Source organism: Thrips palmi, unplaced genomic scaffold, assembly GCF_012932325.1.
Source record: "Thrips palmi isolate BJ-2018 unplaced genomic scaffold, TpBJ-2018v1 HiC_scaffold_19, whole genome shotgun sequence".
NCBI lineage: Eukaryota > Metazoa > Arthropoda > Insecta > Thysanoptera > Thripidae > Thrips > Thrips palmi.
Window position 1 is genome coordinate 8,935,768 of NW_023144628.1, and position 27,672 is coordinate 8,963,439.

Genomic DNA, 27,672 nt, shown 5'->3' on the forward strand with positions numbered 1-27,672 from the left:
TTTTAATAGGAGAATACATTGAACTTAATCATCTATGGGTGCGGTTTACACACGGGATCGATATCGGTATGTTACAGGTGTGTTCTAATTAATATCACGAGGAGAGAGGGAGGTCATTGTTTTTGCACGTTGGGGGTTAGTACGTATCGTGGCAAACAGGACGCAGGTTCTACAAAACAACGCAATAAAAAAATATCTTTTTCCATCCCGCTCTGTCCCATACCTCCTCCACTTTGCGTAAAAAATATAAACTAGGTAAAGTTATTATAATAATCACAGGGAAGTGTCGGCGCAGCACACCGGGGAATCAACAAAACACTGTCACACTCGCATGCACTCACACACTCGCACACATGCGCGCGCGCACTCACACATACACGCGCGTCAGGTCTGCGACACTTTGTACTCCTTGTTCTCACGTGCCTCTGTTGGTACCGGGCCAACAACTGGATGAGGGGGCCTAGGCCTGCTGAGGGTGTAGTTGTTTCAAAGGCCAAACTTTAGTCAGCGCCGCGCCCGGCTTGCCTGGCTTGCCCGGCGTCCTCGGGCCGCGCTCCTCCGGGCGCGCGGCGACCGACGGGAACACGGTGCAGGTAGGTGGGGCGGAGGGCGGCCACCGGATTCGCGCAGGCCGAGGCCTTAACGAACGCCTTGGAGGACGCCAAGAGTCCGCGCATTAATGGATTTCCCGGAATTCACGAGCCGACCAGGCTTCTCTTCGCGCACGCGCTGAAATGGCGAGGAACTGATCATTTATGTATTCGAAGCTGTTGTTCTTGTTGGTTTTGTTTCCGTCGGGCCAGAAAGGAGAAAATCCTGCAATGACGGATTGTGTGTCGCGAGGGTTCCGTCCTAGCCCTTGGCGTCGTTCCGCGCCCTCCTGAACACGGTGATCTTGGCCTTCCTCGGCGCCGCGGCGTGCATTGGCGCCTGCCCCAGGCTGAGCCCCAGCTTGGGGTCCACGCGCTCCACCAGCGCGACCCGCTCCAGGCGTCCGCTCTCCTCGGCGTCCTCCTCGTCGTCCGCGTGCCCGCTGCGCGCCTTGACGGTCAGCGTGCCGTTGCGCGACGCCATGGTGCCCGCGCTGTCCACGGCGTCCACCACTTCCAGCTCGATGTCCTCGTCGTCGTCCTGCGGCCGGGTGAGGGCTGTGGTCGCCTCCAGGGCGATCCTGGCGCTCTTGCTGGTGGGCGAGGCCGGCGTGTTGGTGCGCACGATGGCCGCCGCGGCGCTGAGGAAGTCGTCGTCGTCGTCGACGGCGTCCTTGTTGCTCTGGTCGCCGCCGATGAGCACCACGTCGTGGCTGTTGTTGGACGCGGGCGTGGTGGTGCTGGGCGGCGACGTGGAGGCGGAGGCGGACGTCGTGCAGTCCTTGCCCACCCCCGAGGCCGGCGGGTGTCGCCCTGTGCCGTTGCCGCTCGGCCTGGAAAGCAAGGTTTCAGGTCGTTGCCGCCGTGTGAGTGGCAAACCAGTATCGCCAAGTACCGACCCGTTGAGCCGCACGTAGTTGTAGTACTCGGGGTGGTCCAGGATGAACTTGGAGGTCCTGGAGGGGAGGTTGGGCACCGACGGCATCCACCGCCGGGAGTCGTCGCCGTCGTCGGCGGGCGTGAAGCCCGGCCGGTGGCGCGGCACGGCGGGGTACTGCAGGTCCTTGGGCCGCTGCGTGGTGGTGGTGGTGGGCGAGGGCGGGGGCGCGTACCCACCGCTCCCGTTGCCGACGTTGCCACCGGCACCGCCCCTCGGCGGCGAGGGGGACCCTGGGGCGTAGCCGGTGGCGGCGTTGGTGCCGTTGGGGGGCCCCGCGGGGTGCAGGTAGGACACGGGCCAGTAGCGGGCGTCCTGCTCCGCGCCCGGGTACGGTTTGTAGCGCTCCGAGCACGGCCGCCACTGGTCCAGCGCCGCGGAGCCGACGTAGCACCTGCAAAGTGTCGGCCAAGTTTAGGACAAGTTAAAGAGTGGCCGAGTCTGCACTGTATCGGGCGGCGCGCCGTGGCGTCGGCAAACAAGCCAAGTCAAACACGCCGAGCCCGAGCGGAGCGGGCCTTTCTCCTGCCTGCGTTCTCGCTCTGCCTCTCTCCCACCAACGCGGACCGCCCCAGGCGTGCGACAAGGGCAGAGCGACTCACCAGGGGTAGTCGTAGCCCTCGGAGTAGCCGCACGAGTGGCCCGGCCGGCAGCAGTAGTCCCAGCCGCCCGTCTCCAGGGCGCAGGACCAGAAGCCCACGGGGTGCGGCGCGCAGAGGCTGCGGCACGCCTGCCCCGACACGGAGAAGCGGCGCCACACGCCCGCCTGCTCCTCGCGGCCCCACAGGTCTGCAACATTCATACCCGTCACTGCACTGGGGAGAGACTAAAACGCGGTGCTTCGTCTATGACTCGGCTTCTTGTTTTCCAGAGCAATAAAAACCAGTTTGTTTGGCAGTTCGCACCGTCGTCGCGGCCCGGCGGCCCGGGCTGGCGGTGGCGGCCGACGGCGTGGTGCCCCCGGAAGCAGCGCGGGTCGTCGTCGTTCCAGACGAACAGCCAGTGTGCCGGGTCGCGCAGCAGCTCCAGCCCCGGGCGCAGGTCGCGCATGGCCAGCTCGCTGAGCAGGCAGTTGGGCCCGTCGGCGTCCTCGGAGCGGAAGCTGAGCGCGCTGCACGACGCGTCGCCCGGCCGGCCGCGGCCCGCCTCCCACATCCGCGTGCACTCCGCCTTGCAGTCCAGCTCGGTGGGCACGCGCAGCGGCCGCAGTACGGCGGGGGGCAGCAGGCGCGCGGGGCCGCCGTAGCCCACGTAGCAGTCTGCAACAGCTTCTTCGTTTTCAGCGAGTCCGGCAGGCCGATGCCGAGACGCGTTTTCGTCGATCTGTCCCCCTCGCACCCTGACGGGGCGCCCCATGAGTGCGAGAGAGACAGAGCCACGCCACTCACATTGGTCCCTGACGGTGGGCCTGCCGTCGCCGCCCGCGCCGTTGCCCGGCCACGCCCGCCGCCACAGCTCGCAGCCGCGGCCGAAGCTGGAGCGCTGGTACATCTCGGTGCCGGGCTCTGGCGCCGTGTCCTTCCAGGGCAGGATCTCGTCGGACGGCCAGTCCGACAGCATGCAGTTCTCCGGGGGGCCGTCCGGGCCGGCGGGGCCGAACCTGCAAACGAGCGTCAACTTCACGCTGCACGGAGCGACACTACACTGCACTCGCTGCACTCGATCACGGACCTGAACGTGAAGGCTCTGCACACATAGGCGCTGGCGGACAGGCACGCCGTCTGGCACGCTCCGAGGCCGTGCGCGTGCAGCAGGTCCTTGACGGCGTTGGGGGCGAGGCGCTGGCCGGAGCGCACGCGCTCGAAGCATTCTGGAAAAGAAGAGAGACGGCCCCGCGTCAGGACGGCGTCAGGACGGTAATTCCAAGGCGACTGCAGTGCTGCCTTCAGCGCCTCCAACTTTGCATGACAAACGAATTGGCTGCCTGTTGTCGCGCCGAGCGCCACGCTCGCCTCATTGTCGATCCGCAACTCGCGACGCTCGCGACGCGAAGCGCAAAGTAAGAAATTGGGGCAAGGACAGCAGCGCCGGCAGGGCTTCAAAGAATGAACTCGAACGCGGCGCCGCGCGTCCCGCGTCCCCGATAGACGGAGAGGACGGAGACGGAGAGCGCGAGTCACCTTTGCTGGAATGCGAGCAGCCCGCCTGGCAGCGCCGGCAGCGTGGCGAGGCTCGAACGTCATTATTTCTTCGGCGCGTGCTGCGCGGCGGAAAGCTGCCGGCTGCTTCCCAGTGGCACTACCTCTCTGTTTCTCTCTCTCTCTCTCGCACCCACGCGGCACGCCCCGCGGGTGCGATAGAGAGAGAGAGAGAGAGAGAGAGAGAGAGAGAGAGAGAGAGAGAGAGAGAGAGAGAGAGAGAGAGGGAGAGAGAGAGAGAGAGGGAGAGAGAGAGAGACATCTCGCTCGGCATCAGCGCATGCCAGACTTCTTCCTGCAAGGTGTCGTCGCGTCGGGGTGGCGCGCGCGAGACGGAGAGAGGGAGAGGGAGTGTGAGTGAGGGTAGGCCGAAGGAGAAAGCGCCGCATCGCCGGCAAACAAAACAACGCCCACGTTCGGCAGCGCGCGGCGCGCGGTGTGGGCGTCCTCGGCGTCCTTGTCCTCCAAACAGCCACATTCAAAGATTGTCTCGCTCCGCTTCACGACGCTTCACGGCCACTCCGCGGCGGGGGGAGGAACCGCACTGGTAAACAGTGATTTAATTCAGACGAATCGGAACACGGCGCTGGGGTGTGGGGCGGGGCGCGGCGCGGCGCGGCGCGGCGGCGGTAAGAAGATCTGACTGAGCTCCGACTTCTCGGGCGCCTGGCGACAGCCGCAGCCACCCTGCTGCGCCCTTGACGGCGCCCTTGGTCGCGTCCCCCGCGACACACCAGCACGACGGCGACGACGAAGACGACGGTCCGGTCGGACGGCGAAAAAAAGGCAATTGTAATTTTCGGAGACCTGTCAGCCAGTTTCGTGGCGGAATGGCCAGCCGGGGCACGTTCGTCCCGTATAATGGATCGCAGCCCCCTCCCCTCCTCCCCTCCTCCCCTTTGCTCCGCGCGTGCGCCGCCGGGGGAGAGTGGCAGTGGAAGCCATTGTAATTGAAGCCCTTCCGAGGCGAGCTCGATGAATGCTTGTTCCGACGCGTTTTCGGCCCAATTTGCTGCGATGAAAGATACCTTTGTCCCGCGCGTGGCGTGGCCGTGGCATTCCCCGGCGAGGCCGCCGAGGCCCCAAGGAGCCCCGTGCGGGGCCTCTAATCGGACGCGGCCTGGCCTCGGGCGGGAAGGTCGCTGGAAGCTTCTTGCAGCTTGCTGGAGGGTTGTTTTCGAGCCAGTGAAGGTCCGCCGGGCCGGCAGGAACAGGGCCAGGGACAGGGTCGGGCCTCGCGGCAGGTCCACTACTACGCAACAGGGCCTCCGCCCTACGCCGTGGCCCGCGGCGCGACGGGTGTTCGGCTGGCCGAAACTGCCAACACTGGCGGGGAGGCAGGGGGAGGGGGATGGGGGCGGTGGGCGCGGCCGCCGCGCACCCGCGCCTCCAAATGAAGGCCCTAACTGCGCCACGGCCCATGTTGCCCGCCGTAAATCTCGATCGCGGTAGGTCGGGGTGGGGCGCGGCGGGGCGGGGCGCCTTAATCTTACTTGGCCGCGCAGCCCGTAATTGGCAATAGTCATCTCGGCGCCTTGCGGTGCTTGCGGTGCTTGCGGTGCTTGCGGTGCTTGCGGTGGCCCAGCCAGCCCAGCCTTACCTGCGTCGTGGTCCCAGTCGGTCGGCGGAGGCGCGCACCGGGGCGCGCGCCCGAACACGTCCGCGTTGCGGTCGGGCACCAGCTCGGCGTACGCGTTCACCTCGGACAGCGGCAGCTCCGACAGGTCGCAGTTGTACGGCCACGAGTTGTACCTGGAAACCAAATGGCAGCGGGTCGGTATCGAGACATCGATCGAGACATCGATCGAGACATCGGGGAGGGAAGGGGCACCCTGAGATGTCACCCTGAGAGGGGCGGTGCTGGTCAAGGCTCCAGCATTTGTCTTTTTATAGCGGCATTAAACCTGGTAAAAATCCAGCCACAAAAAGTAAGTCTCAGATCCTCCCTGTTGTTTCGACGGCGGCACTTTGCGGCACGATAACAGAGAAATCCGACCGCAGCCCTCGCACGCCTGGTGTTGGAGGAGCCCCGACAGCTCCTGTTCGTGACAACTTGCCGTCGGCTGGCTTCGGGCGGCTTCAGGCTTCAGGGACAGTATCAGCTCGGCCGGGCGCAGCTCCGCCCCGCTCCGCCGGCAGTTTCCAGAAATGGCGCTCTGCCTTTGCCGCCTTTGCGGCGTGCGCCACGCCGCTGTGCTGCCGCGCCGCCGTGTACATGACGGTTGTGATAACCTTTGTCTTTGCCCGCGGCCATGCATGGCACGGCATGGCACGGCATGGCACGGCATGGCATGGCACGGCACGCCTTGGCGGCGGGATAGAACATCCCTTTGGCCCTTCGCGGAACCCCCATGGCCCACATGGCGGCCATGTTGTCTCCGCGTCCTGCCTAGGACTTAAACCGCCATGCCGAGTCGAGGGCGGCGGGGCGGCGGGGCGGCCCGAGGCGGGCTAAAGCAGGGACGGCCATGGCGCCATGCGGGAAGGCCCGGGAAGGCCCAGCCCGGCCCATTCCGTCATCCGCGGGGATTCGACCCCTCGTCTGTCAGGCGGCCGTGACAGCCCGGCCATTCCGCCGCGTCGCCTCGTCACGCTGTCTCTCTCGCGAGCCGCCCCGTGAGAGCGACAGAGGCAGAGTCAGCGCGACGAGGCGACTGAAGCGGGCTGCCGATGCCGTCCCGGGGGATATTGTTGGCGCCGAATCTCGCACTGTCGCTTTCAAGTCGTCGGGGAGCCCGCGGCAAGGCCGGCGGCCGAGGTAGGCCGCGCCACCTCCGCCACCTCGTCCCTTTCGGGCCTTGCGGGGCGTCCCACGAGCCCGAGAGAGACAGAAATCTTCGGAATGAGGCTGCTAGGTCTACATCCCCCCCGAGGGGGTTATGCAGGCCCACACCCCGGAACAGCCTCTGCGAGCACAACCGGTTCCGGTGCCCCCCCCCCTCCAGGCGCGAAGCCGCAGCACCACCCGCGAAGTCAAATTGCGGGTTCGCGCCTGGAGGGGGGCACCGGAGGATAAAGTGTCACCTTAGTAAGGACGGCCATGTCTCGTTTTGCAGTGCAGGCGGGCATGTGTCGGGCCCGAAATGGCATACGATCATTTGTGGTCTAGCCCTTAATGGTAATGGTAATGGAGGGTAGGCAGTCCCGGGCGCGGCGCTGTGCGGCGGGCCTGCATCGCCACGGCCACGGGGGCCTTGGACACCGTCGCGGTCGTCGCGATGCCGCGGCTTGGTCGCGGTTTGGACGCACTCACCGGAACGTGAAGGCGTTGCAGCGGACCTGGCTGGAGTCGGTGCACATCCGCTCGCAGTGTGGCAGCGAGGTGGCGGCCAGCGTGGTGCGCACCACGCGCTCCGACATGCGGAAGCCGCCGTGCGCGCGGACGAAGCAGCCTGCGGACAGCGTGGACAAGGAGGCCGTCAGTCAGAGGGCGGACACCACGGCCTTGTCGCACAAAGGCGGCAGTGCGGCGAAAGAATGCTCTCGTCAGCCTGTCTCTCTCGTGCACTCGCCTCATGAGTGAGAGAGAGAGACCTCCACTGGTAATCTTGTAGGCGAAGTTTTCTTGTCCCCTAACTTACCGTCGCCAACAGGTGGGTGTCCGACGGGCGGCGGTGCACCCGCTGGGGGCGGCAGCGGGGCCGGGGGCGGGGGCGGCGTGATGTAGCTGGGCGGCAGGTCGTAACCGTAACCACCGCCGTAGCCGCCCGCGTAGCCACCGGCGTAGCCACCGGCGTACCCACCCGCGTAGCCACCTCCGTAGCCCCAGGCGGGGCTCTGTCCGGCGCCCTGCGCGCCGCCGAGCAGCCCGTAGCCGTCGTACATGTGCTTGCCGGGCTTGGCGATGCCGTGGCCGTGGTAGTCCACCTCGTTACTGTGGTAGCCGTAGTCGTTCCTGAAACCAGAGGTCAGTGGATTGTGGACGCCCGGCCTGGATGCTGACTCAGAAGGGTGGTTGCATCACTTTAGTCCTCGCACCCCTGCGAAGCACCGCATGGGAGCGACAGAGACAGAGAGAGCTTCGTCAGGTTGCTGCTGCAGTCAAGGCCCTCACTCACCTGTTCGTCGTGCCCGAAGCGCCACTCCCGGAGGCCGTGGCGCCGTAGAAGCCCACCTCGCTATGCTGGCCCGCCGCGCCCGCCGCGCCCCCGTACCCGGGGGCGTACCCCGACGAGGCGTACCCCGAGGCGTACCCGGGGGCGTACCCAGAGCCCAGATTGTTGCCGCCGCTCCAGGCGGAGGGCGCCGACGGCGTCCCCGAGGACGCCCAGGCCGTGCCCGTGGCGCCCCAGCCGGGGCCCCACATGGGCCCGGGGCCGCTGAGGCCGTCGGCGGGGCAGTGCGGCGGCTGGGCGTTGCGGTCGCGGGCGTAGTAGTCGTAGTCGCGGTCCGCGCGCGAGTCCCTGCTGGCCTCCAGCAGTGACAGCGGCACCGCCGTCAGCTCGCAGCTGCCCACGTTGGGGCTGCAACAAGGCCGAACCGATGGGTCAGTCGTCCGGCAAGCCGGACTCCGGGTCCGCAGAGTCCTCCGAGTCCGGAACGTGACGCCGGCAGACAGGTGGGCATCCTCTATCCGGACGGACGAGAGGAGGGAAAGAAAGAGAGAGATGGCAGAGCCGCGCGCTCAACAGAGCAGCAAAAACTGGAATCAGGCATTCAAATCAGGACCCATTGTCCGAATCTGTTGACGAGATGTAAACTCCTCGAACCCGTCCGGACGGGCTGTCCAGACTGCAGGCTGATTCCGAACCGTGCTCTTTCTCTCTACCGGCATGACAGAGAGAGACAGAACGATGAAGCACCAAGTGCTGTTCCGATTGAGTCTACTAGAGCCCACGCCCCACGCGCGTCCGCACAGCGTTTCATTTAGCATGCCCGTCCTCTGGACCCGACCCGCACGCGGCCGCGCCCCGGTCGCCAAATAAAAGAGCCTCGGGCGCCACGTGGACCGCCACCCCACCCCCTCCCCTCCACGCGCCAGTCACGCGCTGCCAGGGCGTGTTTTCGTCCATGAGGTCATGGCGAGGCGACGCCGGCGAAGCGACACGGGGGTAGGCCTGTCCACCCCGCCAGGCCCCGGCCAGGCCGCGGCCAGGCCGCCACGTCGTCTTGACCGTCTCGTGGGCTATTTAGTTCGCCTCGCGCCTGACGGGAGCGAAGGCGCGAAGGCGCGGGCGAGAGCGCCTTGGGGAGTGGTGGGGGGATCGGTTCGGGCTTCGACTGCCTTCGGCTGGACCCGAGACCCGAACTGGCCCAGCCGAAGGCACCGAACGCATCCCCCCACCACTCCCCAAGGCGCTCTCGCCCGCGCCTTCGCGCCTTCGCTCCCGTCAGGCGCGAGGCGAACTAAATAGCCCATCGGTGTGGCGACGCGGTGGCGTGGCCGTGGCGTGCCGTGGCGTGGCGTGGCGTGGCGCACACACGGACATACTACGCAGCGAGTCGCCCGACCGACATAACACGCCCTGAGGGCTCTTTCCGAGCGGTTGCTTTCGTCGCTCCGTCCCTCTCGCACCCGTGGGCCGTTGCGCAGAGGTGCGCAGAGGTGCGACAGAGACAGAGCGACGAACCACGCCGTTCGGAAAGAGGCAGCTGGACGACCAGCGACGCACCCCACCTCTCCTCGGCACTGTCGGCGCCCGCGGCGGCGGCGCGGCGGCCAGAGGGAGGGAGATGCCGCGCCTCAAAGTTCGGAGGGAAGGAAATAAAGGCGGGGAGGGAAGCGAAGGCCAAAGACTGCCTGCCTGCCGATAGCCACATGCTCTGTCCCTCTCGCACCCGTACGGGGAGCCCCTCGAGTGCGACAGAGACAGAGCGACGAGACGACTCTTCTGAATCGCTCGGCTGGCTTGCCTGGACGCCCCTTTTTGAGAGTCAGAAAATGAGCAAAAGGCGCGGCGCGCATATCTCTGCGGATGGCTGCGCGCGTGTGGGCTGCCCTGCCATGTGTGGAGCGGAGCGCGGAGCGCGCGGCGATCCGATTCATTTCCAGCCTCGCGCCCACCCCGCCCCACCCCGCCTCGCCCCGCCACGCCCCGGTCACTTTCTCTCTCGGCACCACAATAGGCGACACTCCAGCCGTCCAGGCGTCCACCCACGTTTCGCACCACTTCGTGATGTCAGGAATAAAGGAGAGCGAAACTCAGGTGTAAAAGGGGGAGGGGAAGGCCCGGCATGGCCCGGCCGAGACTTGAGCAGAGAGGTTTTTAGTCTTTTCAGGGCGAGGGCCGGCGGCGTAGGCCGGCGTAGGCCCGCAGGTCGAAAGCCCTTCGCAGTGGCCGCTCACCCTATTCAGCGCGTCCACGAAGGCGAAAGCCCGAGAGAGAGAGAGAGAGAGAGAGAGAGAGAGAGAGAGAGAGAGAGAGAGAGAGAGAGAGAGAGAGAGAGAGAGAGAGAGAGAGAGAGAGAGAAAGAAAGAAAGAGTCCAAAGGAAAAACCACGTGGCCATGAATGAAAATGAATGCTTAGAGTGGCCGGGGGCTGCAGGGGGCTGGGGCCAACGGACGAATTGGGGGATGACTGAACAGCGGATCAGATTCAATGAAATTCGGGTGAATGGATGACATGAATATGAATCCATTGGATTCTAATGGCTGTAATTGAATGAATGGACGGTGAATTCGGCAGACAATCGGATGAATTTATTCAATGGCCGGCCGTTGTCCGGGTTGAGCTACTAATCTCCCCGTCGTGTATAATCCGTGGCCCATCTCGTTGCGTTGCTCTCATTGGCCGTTTCCCGGAAGTCGTCCCGGCCGCTCCGCGCTCATGTTATGCCAGAGCAGCTTGCCCAATATTTGTGGCTCCGAAACCCCGGCGCGAGGAAGGAAGAGGATCTTGACGGCATAGCTCCGTCCCGAGCGGTGCTCTGTCTCTCTCGCTCGCATGGGGCTCACGCGTAGGGGTGCGAGAGAGACAGAGCGCGGCGTGCGGGGGCGGGACCGCAAGGTGGGCGCGAAGACCGGTGGAGGCGGTCAAAATCCCGGACGGGGTTTCAGCTCCAGCCAGAGTCGCTAAATGGGATTCGAATGGAACGTGTGACCCCCACCAATGAATTCCTCTTCGAAAGAGGAATCCATCGGTGGGGTCAGATATCCGGTTTGAGTCCTTTTTAGCGACGCTGGAGCTCAAAATGCGTCTAGAGTTTTGGGCGCGTCCACCGGTCGTAGCGGGATGCCTTACCGGTAGTTGAACCCCTCGCAGGTGAAGTGGTCCTCGACCTTGCACGCGTGCTGGCAGCGGTCCACGTGGTCGGCCGGCAGGGAGCGCCGGATGAGCTGCTCGTGGAGGCGGCCGCCGGCCAGCACCCGCCGGAAGCACACTGCAAAAGAAAAGGCGTTGCAACGAGGCGGCAGACTGCACTGCGGCACTGCGGGCCGGTCGCTCCGTCTGCCTCGCACTCGCGGGCCGCTCCGTGGGGGACACTGTGCGAGGGAGACGGGGCGACGGCGCGCCGCTCCGGAATCAGACTGCCGGCGGCCATTGTTTGCAAAGCAGGGTGGCGGTACGGCCCGGGCGGGCGGCCCGTGTCCGCTTGCACTCGAAGATGAGAAATTGGGCGACCGTGAATCACACTCGACACTGGAAACTCGAAACTCGAGGCGCCCAGCGCGCCCAGCGCGCCGAACCGAGAAGATTGAAAAACCAGAAGACGAGGACGAATGGCGTCGCCATGCCGGGCGGCGCGCGGGTTCTCACCGTCGGCGTCCTCCACGATGATGAGGGGCTCGTCGTCCAGCGGCGGGTGGCCGTGGATGTGCGCCTCGGCCAGCAGCGGCAGCAGCAGCAGCAGCGCCTGTCCCCGCATGTCTCTCTCCTGCCGCGCAGTCTCGCAGTGTCTTTCTATTTGTCCCGTCCTTCCGTCAGATCAGGTCGCGGGGCAGCGTCGCATGGCGTCTTGCCGTGTCCTGCCGCGTCCTGCCGTGTCCTGTCGGGGCGACAGGAATTGGAGACACGGTTGGAAAGAGGAAAAAGGGGGAGAGGGAGACTCAGTTGTCTGTCAGAGTCAACAGAACGCGTTGAGTTGCGAAATGGACTCGGACGTGTCGAAGAAGGTGGGCAGCCCGGCGGGCGGCCTTCGGGCCTTCGGGGCCGTCCCCGGAGCCACGCGGGGCGGGGGAGTCCAGGTCCGAGTCCACGAGAGCCACATTTAAGCGCCATCGACACGGCCGTTCGTCCACATTCTACGTAACACCGCGGTGGGACTTTGAAACACAAACACAGCGCAGCCCGGGGCCATGCCCGGCCGTGCCCGGCCATGCCGGGGCGGGCGATTGGCGGTACGGGGAGTCTGCCGGGTCGCCGATATGGCGCCGTCGTCGCTGATTGGACGCCCAGCAGCTCCGTCTCTCTCGCACTCATGGGGCGCTTCGTAGCGGCGCTTCGTAGCGGTGCGAGAGAGACGGAGCGGCGCAGGCTGCCGGCCGCCAGGGGACGGCGACGAAGTCAGCTCACGCGTCACTCCCTGGAGGCGGCGACGTCTCCACCGCCTCCTGGAGGCTCGCCTGGAGGGCACACTGCCAGACCGGAAGTAGTGCTGCTGGAACAGCGAATGGCTCATCGGGGGCCTCGGCGTGGGAGCGGCGCGGGGGCCGACGCTAACAACTTAGTTTTCTTACCGCCGCGCCCCGCCAAATCATTGGCGCTGGACAATAATGCCAAGGCGGAGGAAAGAGGGGTGGGAGCATCGATCCCAGCAGGCTGAGAGTCGTTTTCGTCGCTCTGTCTCTTTCGCACCAATACGGGGCGCCCCATAAGTGCGAGAGAGACAGTGGGACGAAAACGGCCCCCTGAATCAGTCTGCCGTGCCGGTGTTCCCGCTAACGAACTGATACCGGTGGGCGGCGACCACGCCCCGCCGCCCTCAGCGCGTCAGCATGCCGTCAGCGCAGCGTCAGCCGTCGGCGGGGGAGTCTCTCGCGAGCACACCTCTCGCACCTTCGAGGCGTGCCCCGGCCGTGCGAGAGAGAGGGAGCAGGCCGCGCGCCGAAACCAAGAGATGGTTACGTCACGGTGCGCGGTGCGCCGCGGTGCGCGATGCACCTCGACGGCGGCCGCGCCGGGCTTCTCTTCGGAGTGCGCCGTCGGCGGCTCGGCGGCCGGCGGCGGGGGCGTGGGAAGGCCATGGCGGGGCCGCGCGCCTCGCGTCGGCAGCGGGCCAGCGGGGCACACTGGGCCAGGAAACGGAACGCGGGCCGACGCGGGCCGCGCAGCAGGAGAAGAGGACCGCCGTCCTGGCGGCGTCATCGCGGACGTCGCGGACGTCGCCGTCGTGGACGTCGCCGTCGTCGCGGCCGACCGGGCGCACGTAATGAGGCGCTACATGGCCTGCAGCAGGACGCGCCGCCGCCGCGCCGCCGCCGCGCCGCGGACGCAACACTGGGACCATTTTAATTGCGGGACGAAACATTGTTTGCAAAGCAGTGGTACGAGACGTAGCCCTGCCCGGCCGGCCGAACGGCTCCGACCGGCCGACCCGCGAGTGCGACAAAGACAAGGCGACAAAGACCGCCGTTCGGACTCGGGTGGCTGGCCCCGCGCCCCGCGGCACGGCACCGCAGTCGCAGCAGGGCCGCGCGCCGAACCCTTGCAGCCAGTCGCCTCGCAGGCCTTTGGCTGGAGTTGAATGCTGACCTGGTGATCCTTGATCCTTTGATGCTTGCCACACAATAAGCTCACGGCCGAACCAGGGGCGCGTTTCCTAACACCGCGTCCACCGGCGCCACCGCCCTGTCACGACCCTCCCCTCCCCTCCACGCCAGCACACCATGTGACATCCAAGTGGCACCCGGCCCACGTGTGTGGGTGGGTGTGTGTGTGCGTGTTCCCACGCTGTGTCCGTGCATCGCAACGGATGATCCGAGTCCGGCCCTCCGGTCTGCTGGACGGTCTGCTGGACGGGCTGGATGACAGCCACGTCGTTTTGTTGCACAATCCGACCGCGCTGCCGTCCAGGCCGTCCAGGCCATCCAGCCCACAAAAGCGCATCGGGCCCACGGAGAATGGCGGTGCCGGTATTCGAACCCGAGCCCGCGTGACGGTTCTCGCATTGCAACGCACTGCGTCTCCGTGTGCGTGAGTGTGCGCCCCGGTGTGTGAGTGTGTATGCGCGTGTGTGTGTGTGTGTGTGCGTGTGTGTGCGTGTGTGTGCGTGTGTGTGTGTGTGTGTGTGTGCGTGTGTGTGTGTGTGTGGTGTGTGTGTGTGTGTGTGCGTGTGTGTGTGCGTGATGCGAGTGAGTTTGTGCAAGTTGGCCGCCGCCTGACACATTCCCTCCCAGGCGCACCCAGGTGGCAAGAGCGAAGGCACCCTCCGCTACATTCCTTTGCAAGTTCGCGACGGCGTTGCGGCCGTGGCGGCCGTGGCGGCGAGGATCATCGCCACCAACTTCAACAAAAACAACAACAAGTGCTGCTGCAAGGAGCGGCGCCGTGCTGCTGATGGTGCTGGAGGTCCCAATACCACCTCCGCCAGTAAGAAGCAGTCGGCACGACCCCCTGGGGATGACGCGGGATGGCACACACTCACACGCACACACACGCGGGTGCCTCTCTGATTGCCGGTGCTCGCTGTTTGCTTTATATCTCCTATTTGTACACATTCAATCACCGAGCCAATAACACGTCGCGCGGCGCGGCGGTGGCTCCACTTTGATTTCCACGATGAAAAGAGAGAGCGCAGTCCCCTCTCGGCACACGCACGCACGCACGCACACACGCGATGGGGCGCCAATATGTCGGCGGTCGCGGCACTGCTAGGACACTACACTGCACTGCACTCACACCGACGACGCGCCGCCATGGCTATGCTATCAGTGCGTCGCTGCGTTGCTGCCCTCGCGCGCGTTAAAGGCAGAGGTACGTGAGTTCACGCGTTGGCCTGCCTCGCCTGCCTCTCCGCCCGAAGCTCGAATGCAAACTAAGGCGGTGTGAGAAAGGGAAGCCAAGCCGACGGCCGAGCCTCGCGCGGCTCGCGCGGCCAAAACGCCATCGCCCGCAAGGTTGGCCTCCTCCTGGTCACTCTGCATCCGCCCCTCCGCCCCCCTCCCCTCCCCTCCTGTGGCGCTCCTGCAGCGGGGCACTGGGACACGTTCCGTTTCCGGCGCCAGCAGGCGATCCTCGGCGGCCGTGGCGGCGGGCGGCCAGGCGGCCTGGACGACGCCGTGGGTGGGGGCGGCGGGGGACCGCAGCACGCGCTGGCCGCGGCAGCACGCGGTGACAAGGCACGCCTCCCTGACGCCCACCACGCACCCACTTTGAACCCTCTTTTCACGACACCCTAAATACTAAACAACCGGTGGCGGCGTCCAAGAAAGCCGATTTTCTCATTCCGGACCTTATTTTTTCCGACCCGTCGGCCGCCCGACGACGGCGCCCTAAACTTGAGTAATTTCGTTAAGTTGCTGAGGCCCCGCCGCCGTCGCCGAACGCGCTGGGCGGACGCTGCTGCTGCTGTCGACTTCCGGAAAATCGGCGCCTTTTTTCCCCTCCTTCTTTTCATCATAGGAGTAGAATGGAGCCGAGGAGGCTGAGGCTGCCAGTGACCCGGACAAGCTCGGAGAACGGAGAACGACGGGCCCTCGAGGGAGCGGCGGTGGGCCATTTTGCCTCGCATTTTCCACTCGCCCCTTCCGGCGGGGCCGGACCGCCACCAAGACCGCCACAGACGCCCTCGACGCGGAGGCGCGGAGGCGCGGCGCCACCGCGAAGACCACCGCGTTTCGGACCGCGCCAACCTGAGTGACGCATGGCGGTGAGCAGTGTAGCTGTCGCCCGAGAAACGGACCGGGGACGCATTAAAAGGGAAGCAGGATTAATCAAACGAAGAGCAGGCCGCATTAACTATTAACCGCTAACCAGGAGGACGATCAGGCCGGGGAAAAGGACCGCAACTGTGGAGCAAATCCTGTTCAGTCGGAGGCCTGGTCGGGCTCATTCCAAACGGCGCTCCGTCTCTCTCGCGCCCTTGCGGGGCGGTGCACGAGTGCGAGGGAGACGGAGCGCGGCGGCGCACTGTGCTAATCGCTCGCGGGCTCGCGGCATTGTCACTGAGCCGCGTCCGCCGCGTCGCTGTCGTTGCCGCGGTTACTTCTCGGCAGGTAATCAAACCGCGCCAAGGCCGGCCAAGGCCAGGTCATTATCAGCCGTCCGGCAGCGCGGCGCCGCCGAGCCGCCGAGCAGTGCGGTGACAATCAGCTCGCGACTCCAGCACCGCCGGGCTGCCGGGCCGACGGGGACCTCCGGCGGGGACCTCGTCTTATTCTATTCTCACGCGCTTTGACGCGCCAGACGCCCCAAGGGCGCAGAGCCGCCGTGCCGCCGTGCCGCCACTCGTGGAAATAATGAGATACTGGGCACCGCCGCCTGGGAGGTAGGCAGGCGGGTCGGCAAGCAGGCAGGCCCCCGCCACCGCGCCAAGAGTGACCCTCAAGTTCCGTCGTCCGGCCGGCCCGGCCCGGCCGCCGGACGCACGCAGGCTGCGCAGCCTACGCAGCCTCAACCCTGACCGCCGCCGCGCCGCCGCGCCGGGCCGTCGCGACGCCTTCCTCTGGGACCTCGCTCCCTCCCTCTCTCTCCCTCCCTCTCTTCCAAATAACGCCACCGTTATTTGGACAAGGTGCGCGGGGGATCGGTAGCGCGACGACGACGTGCCGGCGGATGGGGTCCCCGTCGGTCCCCGCCGGTCCCGGACGCAGCCCGTCGACGGCCTGCAGGCAGGGTGGTGCCGAACGGCGCCGCTTCGGCTGCTTCTCTCCCTCTCGCACTCGTGGGGCGGCCCACAGTCCCGCGGTGGTGCGAGAGGGACGGAGAAACCGGGCGCTGCTCGGCGTCAGACGTGGCCGAGGGAGGGAAGCCCCTTCTTGCCCCGCGGCCAAGGCAGGGCCAAGGCAGCCGGCGCGCGGCCTCGGCTTCGGCCTCGGCCTCGGGGGGCGCGACGATGAGGTCCTCGTCTTTCCGGCAGCGACGTGGCCGACGTGGCGCGGTGTACAAAAGTAAGAGGCAAGAAGGCGGTGGTGGCCAGGAAATTTGTCGCCTGGGGACGCGAGAGCGCCGGCACTGACGGCCTTGGATGCGCCGCGGTGGTGCTGTTGATGACTGTCCGACAGAGAGCGACAGACAGAGACAGTCGGACACACAAACACACACACACCTTATGGTCGAGTGCGTGAAAACGCGGAACTGCACTGACGGACGGAGCACACTGTACGACTCGCCTCGACGACCAGGACGACGGCGGCGCTGGCCGTGCTGGCAGCATGCAGGGCGTCCGTCCGGCGCGGCGGCGCGCGGGTTCGCTTTTACGGCGTCGCTCTGCTTCGCTCGGCCGGCGGGGATGTGCGGGGCTGACGGCGCCATCAACGCATCTCGGCGCAAAGAAGGATTTCGCGGAAGGGCCGCCCTGCAGTGCAGGAGACAGCTCTCGTCGCGGTCTCTCTCGCACTCTCGTGGCGACCCGAAGGGATGCGAGAGAGAGAGAGTTTTTTTTTTAGTTTTTAAAATTAGAGAGAGAGAGAGAGAGAGAGAAGAGAGAAGAGAAGAGAGAAGAGAGAGAGAGGGAGAGAGAAAAGAGAGGAGAGAGAGAGAGAGAGAGAGAGAGAGAGAGAGAGAGAGAGAGAGAGAGAGAGAGAGAGAGAGAGTCTGCAGCTAGTCGTTGCCCGTCCCAGTGTGCCGGGAACGATATGGCGACGAGATGCAGCGCGTAAAACGCCGCACAGGCCAACATGTTTCCGGACACGTCTCGAGCTATGCGGGGCGGTCCTCAAACAGGACACGAATCGAGCGCGCAGCCCGCTCAGCACGTGACGGTACCAATTACCGATGGGCTCCACGCTCCAATCACGTGGTCGATCTGAGTCCTGTTCGAGGCTCGCGGGCGACATAGGGCGACGTCGACGAGACCGTTACGCTGCCCATTCATTCCACGCCGGGCCTGGCCGGGCCTGGCCGTGCCACGGAGATTGGCAATCCGTCATTTGGCGCCGCTTTATTGCCGAAGCGCGAATTGGCGTATTTTTACTTTTATTATTTTTTTTATCGCAGCCGTCGTCGTAACGTTATGAAACTGTTTAGGCTGCCGGCACGTAATAGTCCTGCCGTATCGCCTCACTCCGTTTTTCTCTCCCTGTCTCTTTCTCTCTCTCTCTCTCTCTCTCTCTCTCCCTCTCCGCGTGGCATGGCGCCCTGGCCGCGTGAGAACGGAATCAATTAAGAGAAGACAAGGCCCTCTCGTTCATTATTACGCGCCGTTTTTCTGCCATTTCTCGCGCCACTCTCTTGCACTCTTCTCGCTCGCTCCTCTTCTCTCCGTCCCTCCCTCCCTTTCTCTCCCGTTCCAGTGACCCTCCCCCTCCCCCTCCGCGCGGTGGCCGGGCCGGCACGGGGCCGGCTCTCCCCCGGGCTTATGAGAATGGATGGAGCGACAGGTTTGGCCGACACCGCACTGGAGTACTCTCCTCTCCGCTCCGCACCGCGAGCTCGACCGCGAGGGTGCGAGGGTGGCGGGCGGTGTGGCGGTTTGGCGGTGCGGCGGAAAGAAGGGATGGGGCGCTGAGCGGCGCGGCCGCCCAGCCACGCGACCAGGGCGGCCTTAATCATTCCATTATCCGCAACAGCCCTGGCGGGGTCGCGGACTGGCGGACAGGCGGGCAGTGGGGGTGGACTGCGTGGACTGCATGCGGCAGGGGAAGAGCGGCGCGTTCGTCATTGGCGGGAATCCGGGCCTCGCCGTTCGCCTGGCTCGGCCTGGCCTGGCCGGGCTGTGCATTCCCGGCAACATTGTTTCGGGAGTAGGGGACAAAGCGCCCGCTTTGGCAGGGCCGGCAAGGTATCCCGGACAAGGCTGGCCCAGCCCAGCCGCCCAGCCTGGCTGGCTGCGTCTGTCAGTGCAGGCCTGGCTCGGCCTGGGCTGTCTGTGGGGCTGTTTGTTGTTGTCGTTGTTGCCATCGTGTTGTTGTTGTTCGAGTGACCGCGCGGTGCAGCGCGCGCTTTATTCGGCCACCACACTGCGTGCACTGCGTGGAGTGCGGCGTTGCGGCGCTGGGCCGCCCTTTGAAACGGTTCGGGGGATGGCCTGGGACGGCGGGCGGCCCCGACGGCCCCGACGGCCCCTCGCACTCGGGCTGGGACCAACGGGTTTATCCACTCTCCGGACCTCGAACCCCGAAGGCAGTGGCCGCATTCCGCGAGACGTCTCGTCTCTCTGTCTCTCTCGCACCTATACGGGGTGCCCATGAGAGCGAGGGAGACAGAGCGACGAAAAGGACTCTCGGAATGTCTACTGGGCGCGCTGGGAGCAGCTGGGTGAGGCGATGTGGCTTGAGGAGGCAGCAGTGTAGCGCCGAGCTCGCAGCCGCCCGAGAGGTAGGCCACCCATCCTGCTCGCCGGGCGGAGGGGACGCGTCGGGCGCGGCGCGCGCTTTCTCTGTCTCTCTCGCTCTTTGGCGGGGGAGGTAGTCGTGCTGGGCCCGACCATGGCCCGACCATGGCCCGGCGCGACGGGCCCCAGGGCGCGGACTCACCGAATTCGAGTGCTGGCTTGGTGAGCGGGTTGTGGTCTGGCGGCAGCACCCACAGCTCCGGGTTGAATGGCGGCGCCCCCTGCTGGCCGTGCTGGCCGTGCTGGTCCTGCTGGAAGTCGGGCCGCCCCGCCGGGAATCCTGCCTCCCCCTGGGGAAATCCTTGGGGCAGCGCCTGGTGGAATTCTTGCGGTGGACCGTGAGGCAGGGGCGGCCCAGGTTGGGGCGGCGCGGGGCCTTGCGGGGCGCCGTGCGACGCGCTCTGCAGGGGGTCCTGCGGCTCCAGGTTGTCGAACGGCGCGTGGCCCGCATGCTGTGATCAAGGAAGGGGTCGTGAGGCGGAGCCGGGCGGAGCGCAGAGCAAACCCTTTGTCGACGGCCACCCTATCGGCACCCTGTGTGTGATTGCTTTCGAAACAAACAGAGCGCCGCGCGCAGCCTCGCGTCAATGCCGGCGTGCCGGCCTCCAGGAGGCCGTCGCGCTGGAGTGGCAGGGCCGGAGCCCCTGCAGCAGGCAGCTGGGACGACGGTGAGACCACTGCGTCTCGATTGGGGCTCCCTGGAGGGCTTGGGGGCCGGGGGCTGAGACAGAGGGACGCAGAGGGCGAGGGAACACTCACCTGCGCGCGGAGGTCTGCCCAGGACGCCGCCGGCTGCGGCGGCTGCGGCGGCCTGAGTCGGTGGGGCCGCTGCAGCGACGGCGCCTCCGGGGGCTCGCCGTCGCACTCGGGCCGGCGGACGTACAGGTCGAAGTCGGGGTCCTGGTTGATGCGCGCCGAGGACGTCCGCCCCAGCTCGCACGTCGTGTTGCCGCCACTGTGCACGCTGCGAGAGGGACAGAGAGGGAAGACGCAGGTTCGAATACCGCTTCTTAAAATTTTTTGCGTGAGTGCGTGGCGCCGGGGGGACGTGGCCGATGGCTCAATAGCACGGCAGGTGCTTCCGTTACTTCACGATCCGCTCCGTGACGTTCGGATGCCCTCCTTCCCCCTCCACACTCCGCGCACGCCGTACCGGGGCACGGGGGACTTGGCCCGCGCGCCGGAAGCCGCGCGCTGCTCACTCGAGGGGCAACGAGAGCTGGCCGCCGAGCGCCGCCGAGCGCCGCCGAGCACCCGGCGCACATGGAGTGGAACAGGAGGCCGAATGCATACTGACCCGAAGCTGAAGGCGCCGCACGGCGGTCGGGTGTTGCTGCAGCGGTGCTCGCACTGCTTCAGGTTGACGCCCATCACCACGTCCACGATGTCACCGGAGGGAAGGCGCTCTGCCACCGCGGCGCGCTCGAAGCATCCTGCGGACACACGGACAAAAATGGAGGGAAGGGCGGGAAGCCTGTTGCGTACTCCTTACGGACTCTTTCGTGCCCTGCCTCGGGCTGCCTCGGCTACACTGTAAGCGATTTGCAAGGATCATCGTGGCGCCCCAAAGGTGGCCAAAACGTCTTTGTGGACATTGTGGAACGTATGACAGTATCGTTCGGCACCATTCTCGGCCGCCAAGAGCGCGCAAGAGCGGTTATCCTTCTCTCTCTCTTTCTCGCGCGCCTTCTAGAGGCTGGGAGAACGACTTCTGCGCTCCATTTTCCGTCAAAGATAATTAAGAAAGAAGACAATGAAGAGAGGCACCGTCTCTCTCCGCGGCCCAGATGAACCCGTCCGCTCGGCAGAAACAGAAAAATGATGAAGTGGTACGGATAGAGGTTTTCTACCGGACACAGTGGCGGATCCAGAGTCGGCCCAAGGGGGGGGGGGCAAAGTAGCACTTTTTGCCTACTTACAGGGGCAAATTGGTGCTTTTTGCCTACCTTTCAGGCGGCTATCTAGGGGTCAAGGGGGGGCAATTGTCCTTTTGCCCCCCCCCCCCGGATCCGCGCTTGACCGGACAGCCGAAAAATAAGATGCTTTACAGAGAAATTTAGCAGAAGCATTTGAGGTAAGATCGATGTGACCCGAAAGATCGGATGTGAATCGTCTGAGGATGAAACAAGGCATCTTCTTTGTCATTCATGCCCGACCAATCAATTTACGTATCTAGTCTTCCTCGCCATCGGCTGTGCTAGCTTTGATTCGACTGCAAGCTGTTCCTCCTGTCCCGTCCACCGCGACGGCCACCTTTGGTCTGTACACTGTGATCTCCCTGCTTGCGCTGTGGCCGCCGAGCCGCACGCGGAACACGGGAACACTCGCGGGGCGCAACTTTTCTCCCGGCAGATAAGGGCTAGACGAGCGAGAGGTGGCTTCCGCCCCGCCCCGCCCCGCCCCGCCCCGCCCCGCCCCGCCCCGCCCCGCCCGCCCCGCCCCGTGGTGCAACGCGACGGCCATTAGCCGGCCTGGGACAATCGGAGGGACGCCCCATTCCGTTTGCATTGGAGGCCGGCCGGAGCAGAAGACAGTGTGTGCGCAACGCGACGCGGCACAACGCGCTTGGACATTAGGGCCCTTCCTGGTTGCGCGACTGCTAAGCTTCGCTCGCAGCGCATCAGCGCCGACTCGAACTGTCTTGTGTCGCTCTGTCCCTCTCGGTCCCCTGGCCAACGCGCCATGAGTGCGAGAGAGACTGCGCCAAAAGCCTCGTTCGAAAATCAGCTTGCTGCGGCTCAACGCACCGGGCCGGGGCGCGGCTCGGAGGTGATGGGGGATCATCACCCTGACGGCATGCCTGCCTGCCTGCCTGCCTGCCTGCCTGCCTGCCTGCCTGCCTGCCTGCTTGCAGCCGGGGCGGCGCCATCGGTTTGCCATCAGCGTGAGGTGCGCGGCAGCAGCGTCGGCGGCGCTGTCCTGGGCACCCCACCGACCCCTCCGCGTCGTGGGTCGTGGCGCGCGGGGTTCACGGACGCGCGGCGCTCCTCAGGCCACCCCGCGGCCGTCAACCCTCCCCGCCGACCCTCCCCGCCGGCCGGAAGGGCGCAGGGCGGGGGTGCAGGGCGGGCCAGGGCCAGGGTGGTGGCCCTCGCCAGCCCTTGCCCCTCGGCGAGTCCTCATCGCGGCCCCTGCGGGTCCCTGCGGGTCCCTGCCGCCCTTCCACCTAATGACAACAACACTGTCATCGCGGCCTAGACGGACTAGTACCCGTTTGATCGATGGCCGATGACGGTGCAGGCCGACTCGTCGCTCTGTCTCTCTCGCACTCACGGGGCCGCACGGCGCGCTCCGTGGAGGTGCGAGAGAGACAGACAGGGGCAAGGCGCCAGGAGTCCACGAGGGCCCCAGGGGCGCGATGACCCCCGCGACCGCCGCGGCGACGCCCCGCCAGCGCCAACGCCAACGCGCGAATAAGAAAAATAGAGAGGAAAACCTTTTTCGATGTAGGGGAAGGAGTGTCAATGGTGAGTGATTTTCGTTTTGTTTCGGCTTGTTGTTGTTGCGTGTTGTAAAAACTGCTCGAGGGAGGGAGAAAGGGGAGGGGGGAATTAATCACCGCGGACAAGCAGACGTCATGCCAGATGGAACAGTCGCAGGGCTCTTCCCTATTCCGAGCATCGGTTCCGCTCGGTTTCCCGATTCCCCGAAGTTGTCACACAGCGCCGCGCCGTGCCGCGTCGCGTCCCACGGCAGGGCACGGCAAAGCATAGTGGCAGCAAGACGCGGCGCGGTCCTTCCGCGGCTGCAGTCCTCGACTTCATCCTCGACGTGCCTCCCCTCCTCGCCCTTGCCTGCCTTGCCTGCCTTGCCTTTCATTGTCTCATTTCGGGCCTCGCAGTCATTTACTAGAGAGGCTCACAAAAAAAAAGAGAAGCAGAAGTAAATCCCGGGGATAGTGTCCACAGGCCGACAGCGCTGTCGCCAGGCCGCCAACTCGACGAACTCGACAGTGCCGTGCCGTGCCATGCTATGCCATGCTATGACTGCGGCTGTGATGAGTCCCTTAACAAAAGGGCGAAGTGGTGCCGCTCCTACGGACGCCATTATTTTCGTCTGCAAGTCCTCGCTGTCTTGCGCTCTGCGCGCCTCCGAGACCGCCCTGATCCTCATCCTGGTCCTCGAGCTGGTCCTGGTCCCGGCAGTCCTGGTGTTTAGCAGGTCGGCAGCATCCTGCCTGCGTTTTGCCCGGCCCTCGCTGTTCGGCATCGGCATCTTCGCTCCCCCCCCCCCCCGGTCAGTCTTCCCTTGCCCCCCCCCCCCCCCCCCCGCGCCGCCACGCCACGCTCCGCCACGCCCCGTTGAACACAGATTACTTATTCATCACAGAGCCCCCGTCACGTCGCCGGGGCAGCTGGTTCGGTCCACGGCGAGGTGTGAGGAGCCCTCTGCCGGCGGATCCCACTCACACACTCACTCACACACACACACACACACACACACACACGCGCACGCGCACACACACACACACACACACACACAAAGACACGCCAAGTGACTCCGGTCGCAAGTTTGGCGCCGGAGAGCCGCAAACTGACAGTGCAGCGACAGGGCGAGCGCGCGGCCGAAAGCCCGGAAGTGCGACGTGCTCGACGCCACAGCCACGCCACGGCGACGCCACGGCGACGCGGCTCGCTACTGCGGGAAAGCATCTCCCTGTTCCAGTCGTTTGTTATTTAATTTGTCTCGCGTCCGGCCCGTCCGCCAACAGAACGAGAGAACGAGACACAACGACAGCGCGGCGCGGTCGGCGCGGTCCTCGGGAACCACTATCGCGGCGCTGCCATCTCGGACCTGCCCCAGGAGGAGGACGAGGAGGAGGAGGAGGACGAGGGGGAGGTGAGGGAGGTCGCCGCCGCTTGACACTTTTTTGACGTCCCGGGAGTCGCGAGGGATTCGGCGAGGACGCCGCGCGGGGCCGGGCCCTGCCTCGCCGCCTAGCCTCGCGTGCACGGCGCGCCATAATGCCATAATGAACCTGCTGACATTGCCTTAATAACCCTGCCGTCCTGGACGGTCCTGGACGGTCCTGGGCGGACGAGCAGGACACCCTAGGACACTCCGGGACACCCTAGGACACTCCGGGACACTCTGGGACACCCAGTGCGTCTGTCTCTCTCGCACCCCAGTAACACTGCAGCCATGTTAGTTCGGAATCAGGCAACGGAATCCCGCTGCGAATCTCGAGATCGCACTCCGCGCAGAGCATTATTAGGACGCCAGGGGTCAACGCCCCAACACACACACGCACACACGCACACACACACACACACAACCACAACCTCCCACTCCCACACACTCACACGTGGCCAGTGGCTCTCGTGTCATTAGAACTAGAGGAGGCGGACCCGGCCGGCCGGGCTGGGCAATTTGCCATTTCCTTCCTTACAGGGGCGGATACGCTTGCAGGTCCGCGGGTGCGTCCGCGGGCCAGCCGGCCAGTCTCCCCACCCCTACCGACAACCGTCAGCCGCGCGGCACGCGCCTGCGTGTGTGTGTGTGTGTGTGTGTGTGTGTGTGTGTGTGTGTGTGTGTGTGTGTGTGTGTGTGTGTGTGTGTGTGTGTGTGTGTGCGCGGAAGGGAAGGGGTGTCTGTACCCAAAGGCGAGAGCGCCCGGCTTAGAGAAAAAAAGAAAATCGCGGATCCGTTAGGCGAGATCTTCACATTAGTACCTCTCTCGCCTCGACTCCCAAAACGCTGAGCCGAGCGGAGCAGAGCCGTTGGCGCGGTTTGCCTGCCCCCTCCCTTCCAGTGTGCCAGCCACCACCCCTTGCTCTTGAATCCCCGGAGGAACCTTGCTTAATTAGTCCAGCGCGGGGTTGAAGTTTGGCAAAAGATAAAAGCTGCGTCGAATGTTTGAAGAGCATGTTGGGAAGAGTGAGCGAGAAAACGACATTCATAACAACCCCCGCCCGTCTTCCTTTCCGGAATGGTATTTGGCGAGATTGCTGTCGGAAAGGAACAAGCGCGCAGAGCAGAATTCCGATATCCGCAGAACAAAAAGTATGAAAAACGACTCCGAGGCTGAAGCCAAGCAGCCAAGCCAGCCTCTCGGGGGAGTCGAAAAGGAGCTGCCGGACGATGGCAGGCTCGGTCCATCTGCACTGTGAGCGGGACTTGGCGGGGCTCCCTGGGCCCTGCAGACTCATTCCGAGAGTCGCTCTGTCGCTCTGCCTCTCTCGCACCTGTACGGGACGTGCCACGAGTGCGAGAGAGACAGAGCGACAGAGCGACTAGGGCGTGAGAACGGGATGCTTTGGGTGCAAATGCAGAACGGCAGAGCGGCGGAGCCTCGGCGCACTCCGGCAGTCCGGCCTGGGGCAGGTCGCTTCCGCCGTGCTGTATGAGATACGCTGCCTGCATTTGGAAGTAATATGGGAGGAAGAGGGGTGGGGGGGGGGCATTCGCGCGTTGGCAAGCAAGGCTCCGGTCCGCTGCTCTGCTGCCCGCGCTGCACACCGCCTTATCTTACAGCTCATTGTTGCTGCCTCTGCCTCTCCCACGCCGCACTGCGCGCCACGCCGCGCACGCGGCCGACCACAAGGTCCCCCCGGCCACGGTCAGGCGGCTTCCTGGACGGCCTGGACGGCCCGGACGACGGCCTGACACGTCGCGTCTCGTCTCCGTCCCTCCATCTTCTCGGGCCGGGCGGACGGCGACGGCGACGGGGCGGACGCGACCCGAGCGGACATTATTATTTCGGCTGCCTGCCTGCCTGGCTGCCTGCCTGGCTGCCTGCCTGCCAGCCCCGTCCGCCCGGCCGCTGGCGGAAATTATTTTGTTTTTGCCCCTCTCATTGGAATACATCCTTGGCGGCGCCGAGGCCCTCAGGGCGACGTCGTCGTCGCGGTGGTCATGACGTCATGCCCGGTGAGCTCACCGCGCTGCTCACCGCGGACGCCGATTTGCAAAACCTATGCGGCAGATAGATACCGATCCCGGACTGTGGCTGCGTCGCTGTCTCACTCGCACTCACGGTGCGCTCCGCCGGGGTGCGGGAGACAGAGCGGCGCGGGCCTGGGAGGCCGTCGCCATGGCCGTCGCCAGGTTGTCTGTCTAGGAGCGCACCCAGTGCCCCACCCACCACCACGCTCTGCACGGCAGCCAACGTCGACCCGCTCCGGTGCTCGGTAGACTGATTCCGAGAGTCGTTTTCGTCGCTCCATCTCCCTCGCACCTATACGGGATGCCTCATGAGTGCGAGAGGGACAGAGCGACGAAAAAACGACTCTCGGAATGAGTCGGCGGCACGGCGGGGCGCGAGGCGTCCTTCGTTTCGCTAGTTTTATCGGCACTTGCCGTTTCACGAGCGGACTATATTACTGGGAATACCGTAATTGCATGAATAAGAAAATAAAAATAAAACCGAGCATGTACGAGTATCGTGTATCGCGTATCTCATTAAAACGGGTTCAGTGTGCCGTGTGTGTGTGTGTGTGCGTGTGTGTGCTTGCCTGTAGCGGAGGGATCGCGCGGAGTGTATGAGCTTTGCAACTACACACTATGGTTCGACAAAGAGAGTCACCAACACAGGGCCGAGAAGGTGCCCCTTCCCCTTCTCCACTTTTCCCACCTCTTTCGACCACCCCTACACCCCCGGGGGGTTCTCTCTGTTTATTTCGGCCGCGCCGACGCGTGTAGCCAGTAGACTGATTCCGACAGTCGTTTTCGTCGCTCCGTCTCTCTCGCGCAATTAGGGGCGCCCTATGAGTGCGAGAGAGACCGAAAACGAGTCCCGGCGTCAGTGTGCAGGGACCGGGCTTTGCAGCCAGCGCAGTGCAAAGTGTGCGCGGATGTGGGGCGCGGGGCGGCGAGCGCAGAGGGGCGGCACAGAAACTTGTCGCTCTCTCCGTGTGTGTGCGCGTGTTTTCAACTCCATTTTTGTCCGCCTTTTTGCCGCCCTCCGCCCCAGCACAGCCACAGGCACACAAGTGGTGCGCGGCTCCGCGCAAGGCTCCGCGCAAGGCTCCGCCCTGCCGGAGGCTCCCCAAGGCTCCGCGCACACGACGCGATTTCGCACCTTTGCCCCCATTGAGGCCCTCTAACGCGGCGGCGGCCTCCAGGGGCTGCGCGGCGGGGCGCCGCCACACCACACCCAGCAGCGACACAGTGCCGCTCGTTTGGCCGTGGACGCCGGGGAACACGGCGGCGTCGCCAAAAGAGGGAAATAAAGGATGAAAAGCGAAAAGGGTTGCCCTGCCTGGGTCTGTCACTGCGGCGAGATGGAAACGGCGGCAGAAAAAGGCGCGCCCTGGGCGGCCCAGGGTTTCGGGGCTGCAGAACGATGCGCGGCAGGGCGGGGCAGGGCGGGGCAGGGCGGGGCAGGGCGCGGCAGGGCGGGGCAGGGCGGGGCAGGGCGGGGCCGCCTGGAAGGCATGCAGCCAGCACGCCCGGCGCGCACGCCAGTTCGGCGGGACTGCCTACCCCCGGCATGGCAGGCGCCCGCACTGGCAGGATGCACGCTGAAGAGTCGAACTTGATCGTGCATGTCTCACCGTTGGTCAGTCCGTGGATCACGTTGTGGGCCAGCGAGTCCTCCAGGCTGGCGGCGCGCGTGGCGGTCCCCGACGCGGTCCCCGCGCCCTGCGGCACGCCGGCCAGCACGCGGAGGTAGGCGGCCAGCACGCCGACCAA

At 65.3% G+C, this 27,672-nt stretch overlaps 2 protein-coding genes across 2 annotated transcripts; both read right to left on the reverse strand.

Moving 5' to 3' along the window:
- Window positions 1-19,290, reverse strand: LOC117646307. The gene is made up of 12 exons (XM_034387168.1): window positions 19,181-19,290; window positions 11,364-11,592; window positions 10,848-10,986; window positions 7,724-8,128; window positions 7,247-7,560; window positions 6,919-7,057; window positions 5,266-5,417; window positions 3,199-3,337; window positions 2,916-3,127; window positions 2,130-2,316; window positions 1,490-1,921; window positions 1-1,423 (listed from the first exon to the last, which is right to left on the reverse strand). Exons 2-12 carry the CDS (start codon window positions 11,470-11,472, stop codon window positions 853-855), a joined length of 2,799 nt encoding a protein of 932 aa, XP_034243059.1. The 5' UTR covers window positions 11,473-11,592; window positions 19,181-19,290; the 3' UTR covers window positions 1-852.
- On the reverse strand, window positions 12,116-27,585 carry LOC117646308. The gene is made up of 4 exons (XM_034387169.1): window positions 27,534-27,585; window positions 20,336-20,471; window positions 19,798-20,002; window positions 12,116-12,169 (listed from the first exon to the last, which is right to left on the reverse strand). Exons 2-4 carry the CDS (start codon window positions 20,407-20,409, stop codon window positions 12,116-12,118), a joined length of 333 nt encoding a protein of 110 aa, XP_034243060.1. The 5' UTR covers window positions 20,410-20,471; window positions 27,534-27,585.
- Window positions 27,586-27,672: the final 87 nt, after the last annotated feature.

Excerpts from the sequence above, each read along its gene's own strand:
- LOC117646307 (XM_034387168.1), bottom strand. The coding sequence starts at position 11,472 with ATGCGGGGACAGGCGCTGCTGCTGCTGCTGCCGCTGCTGGCCGAGGCG. Across the intron at positions 3,128-3,198 it reads TGCAGAGCCTTCACGTTCAG|GTTCGGCCCCGCCGGCCCGG; the intron begins GTCCGTGATCGA and ends GCTCGTTTGCAG. Across the intron at positions 1,424-1,489 it reads AACTACGTGCGGCTCAACGG|GCCGAGCGGCAACGGCACAG; the intron begins GTCGGTACTTGG and ends CTTGCTTTCCAG.
- LOC117646308 (XM_034387169.1), bottom strand. The coding sequence starts at position 20,409 with ATGGGCGTCAACCTGAAGCAGTGCGAGCACCGCTGCAGCAACACCCGA. Across the intron at positions 20,003-20,335 it reads TGCGGCGCCTTCAGCTTCGG|CGTGCACAGTGGCGGCAACA; the intron begins GTCAGTATGCAT and ends TCCCTCTCGCAG. Across the intron at positions 12,170-19,797 it reads GGGCAGACCTCCGCGCGCAG|GCGAGCCTCCAGGAGGCGGT; the intron begins GTGAGTGTTCCC and ends TGTGCCCTCCAG.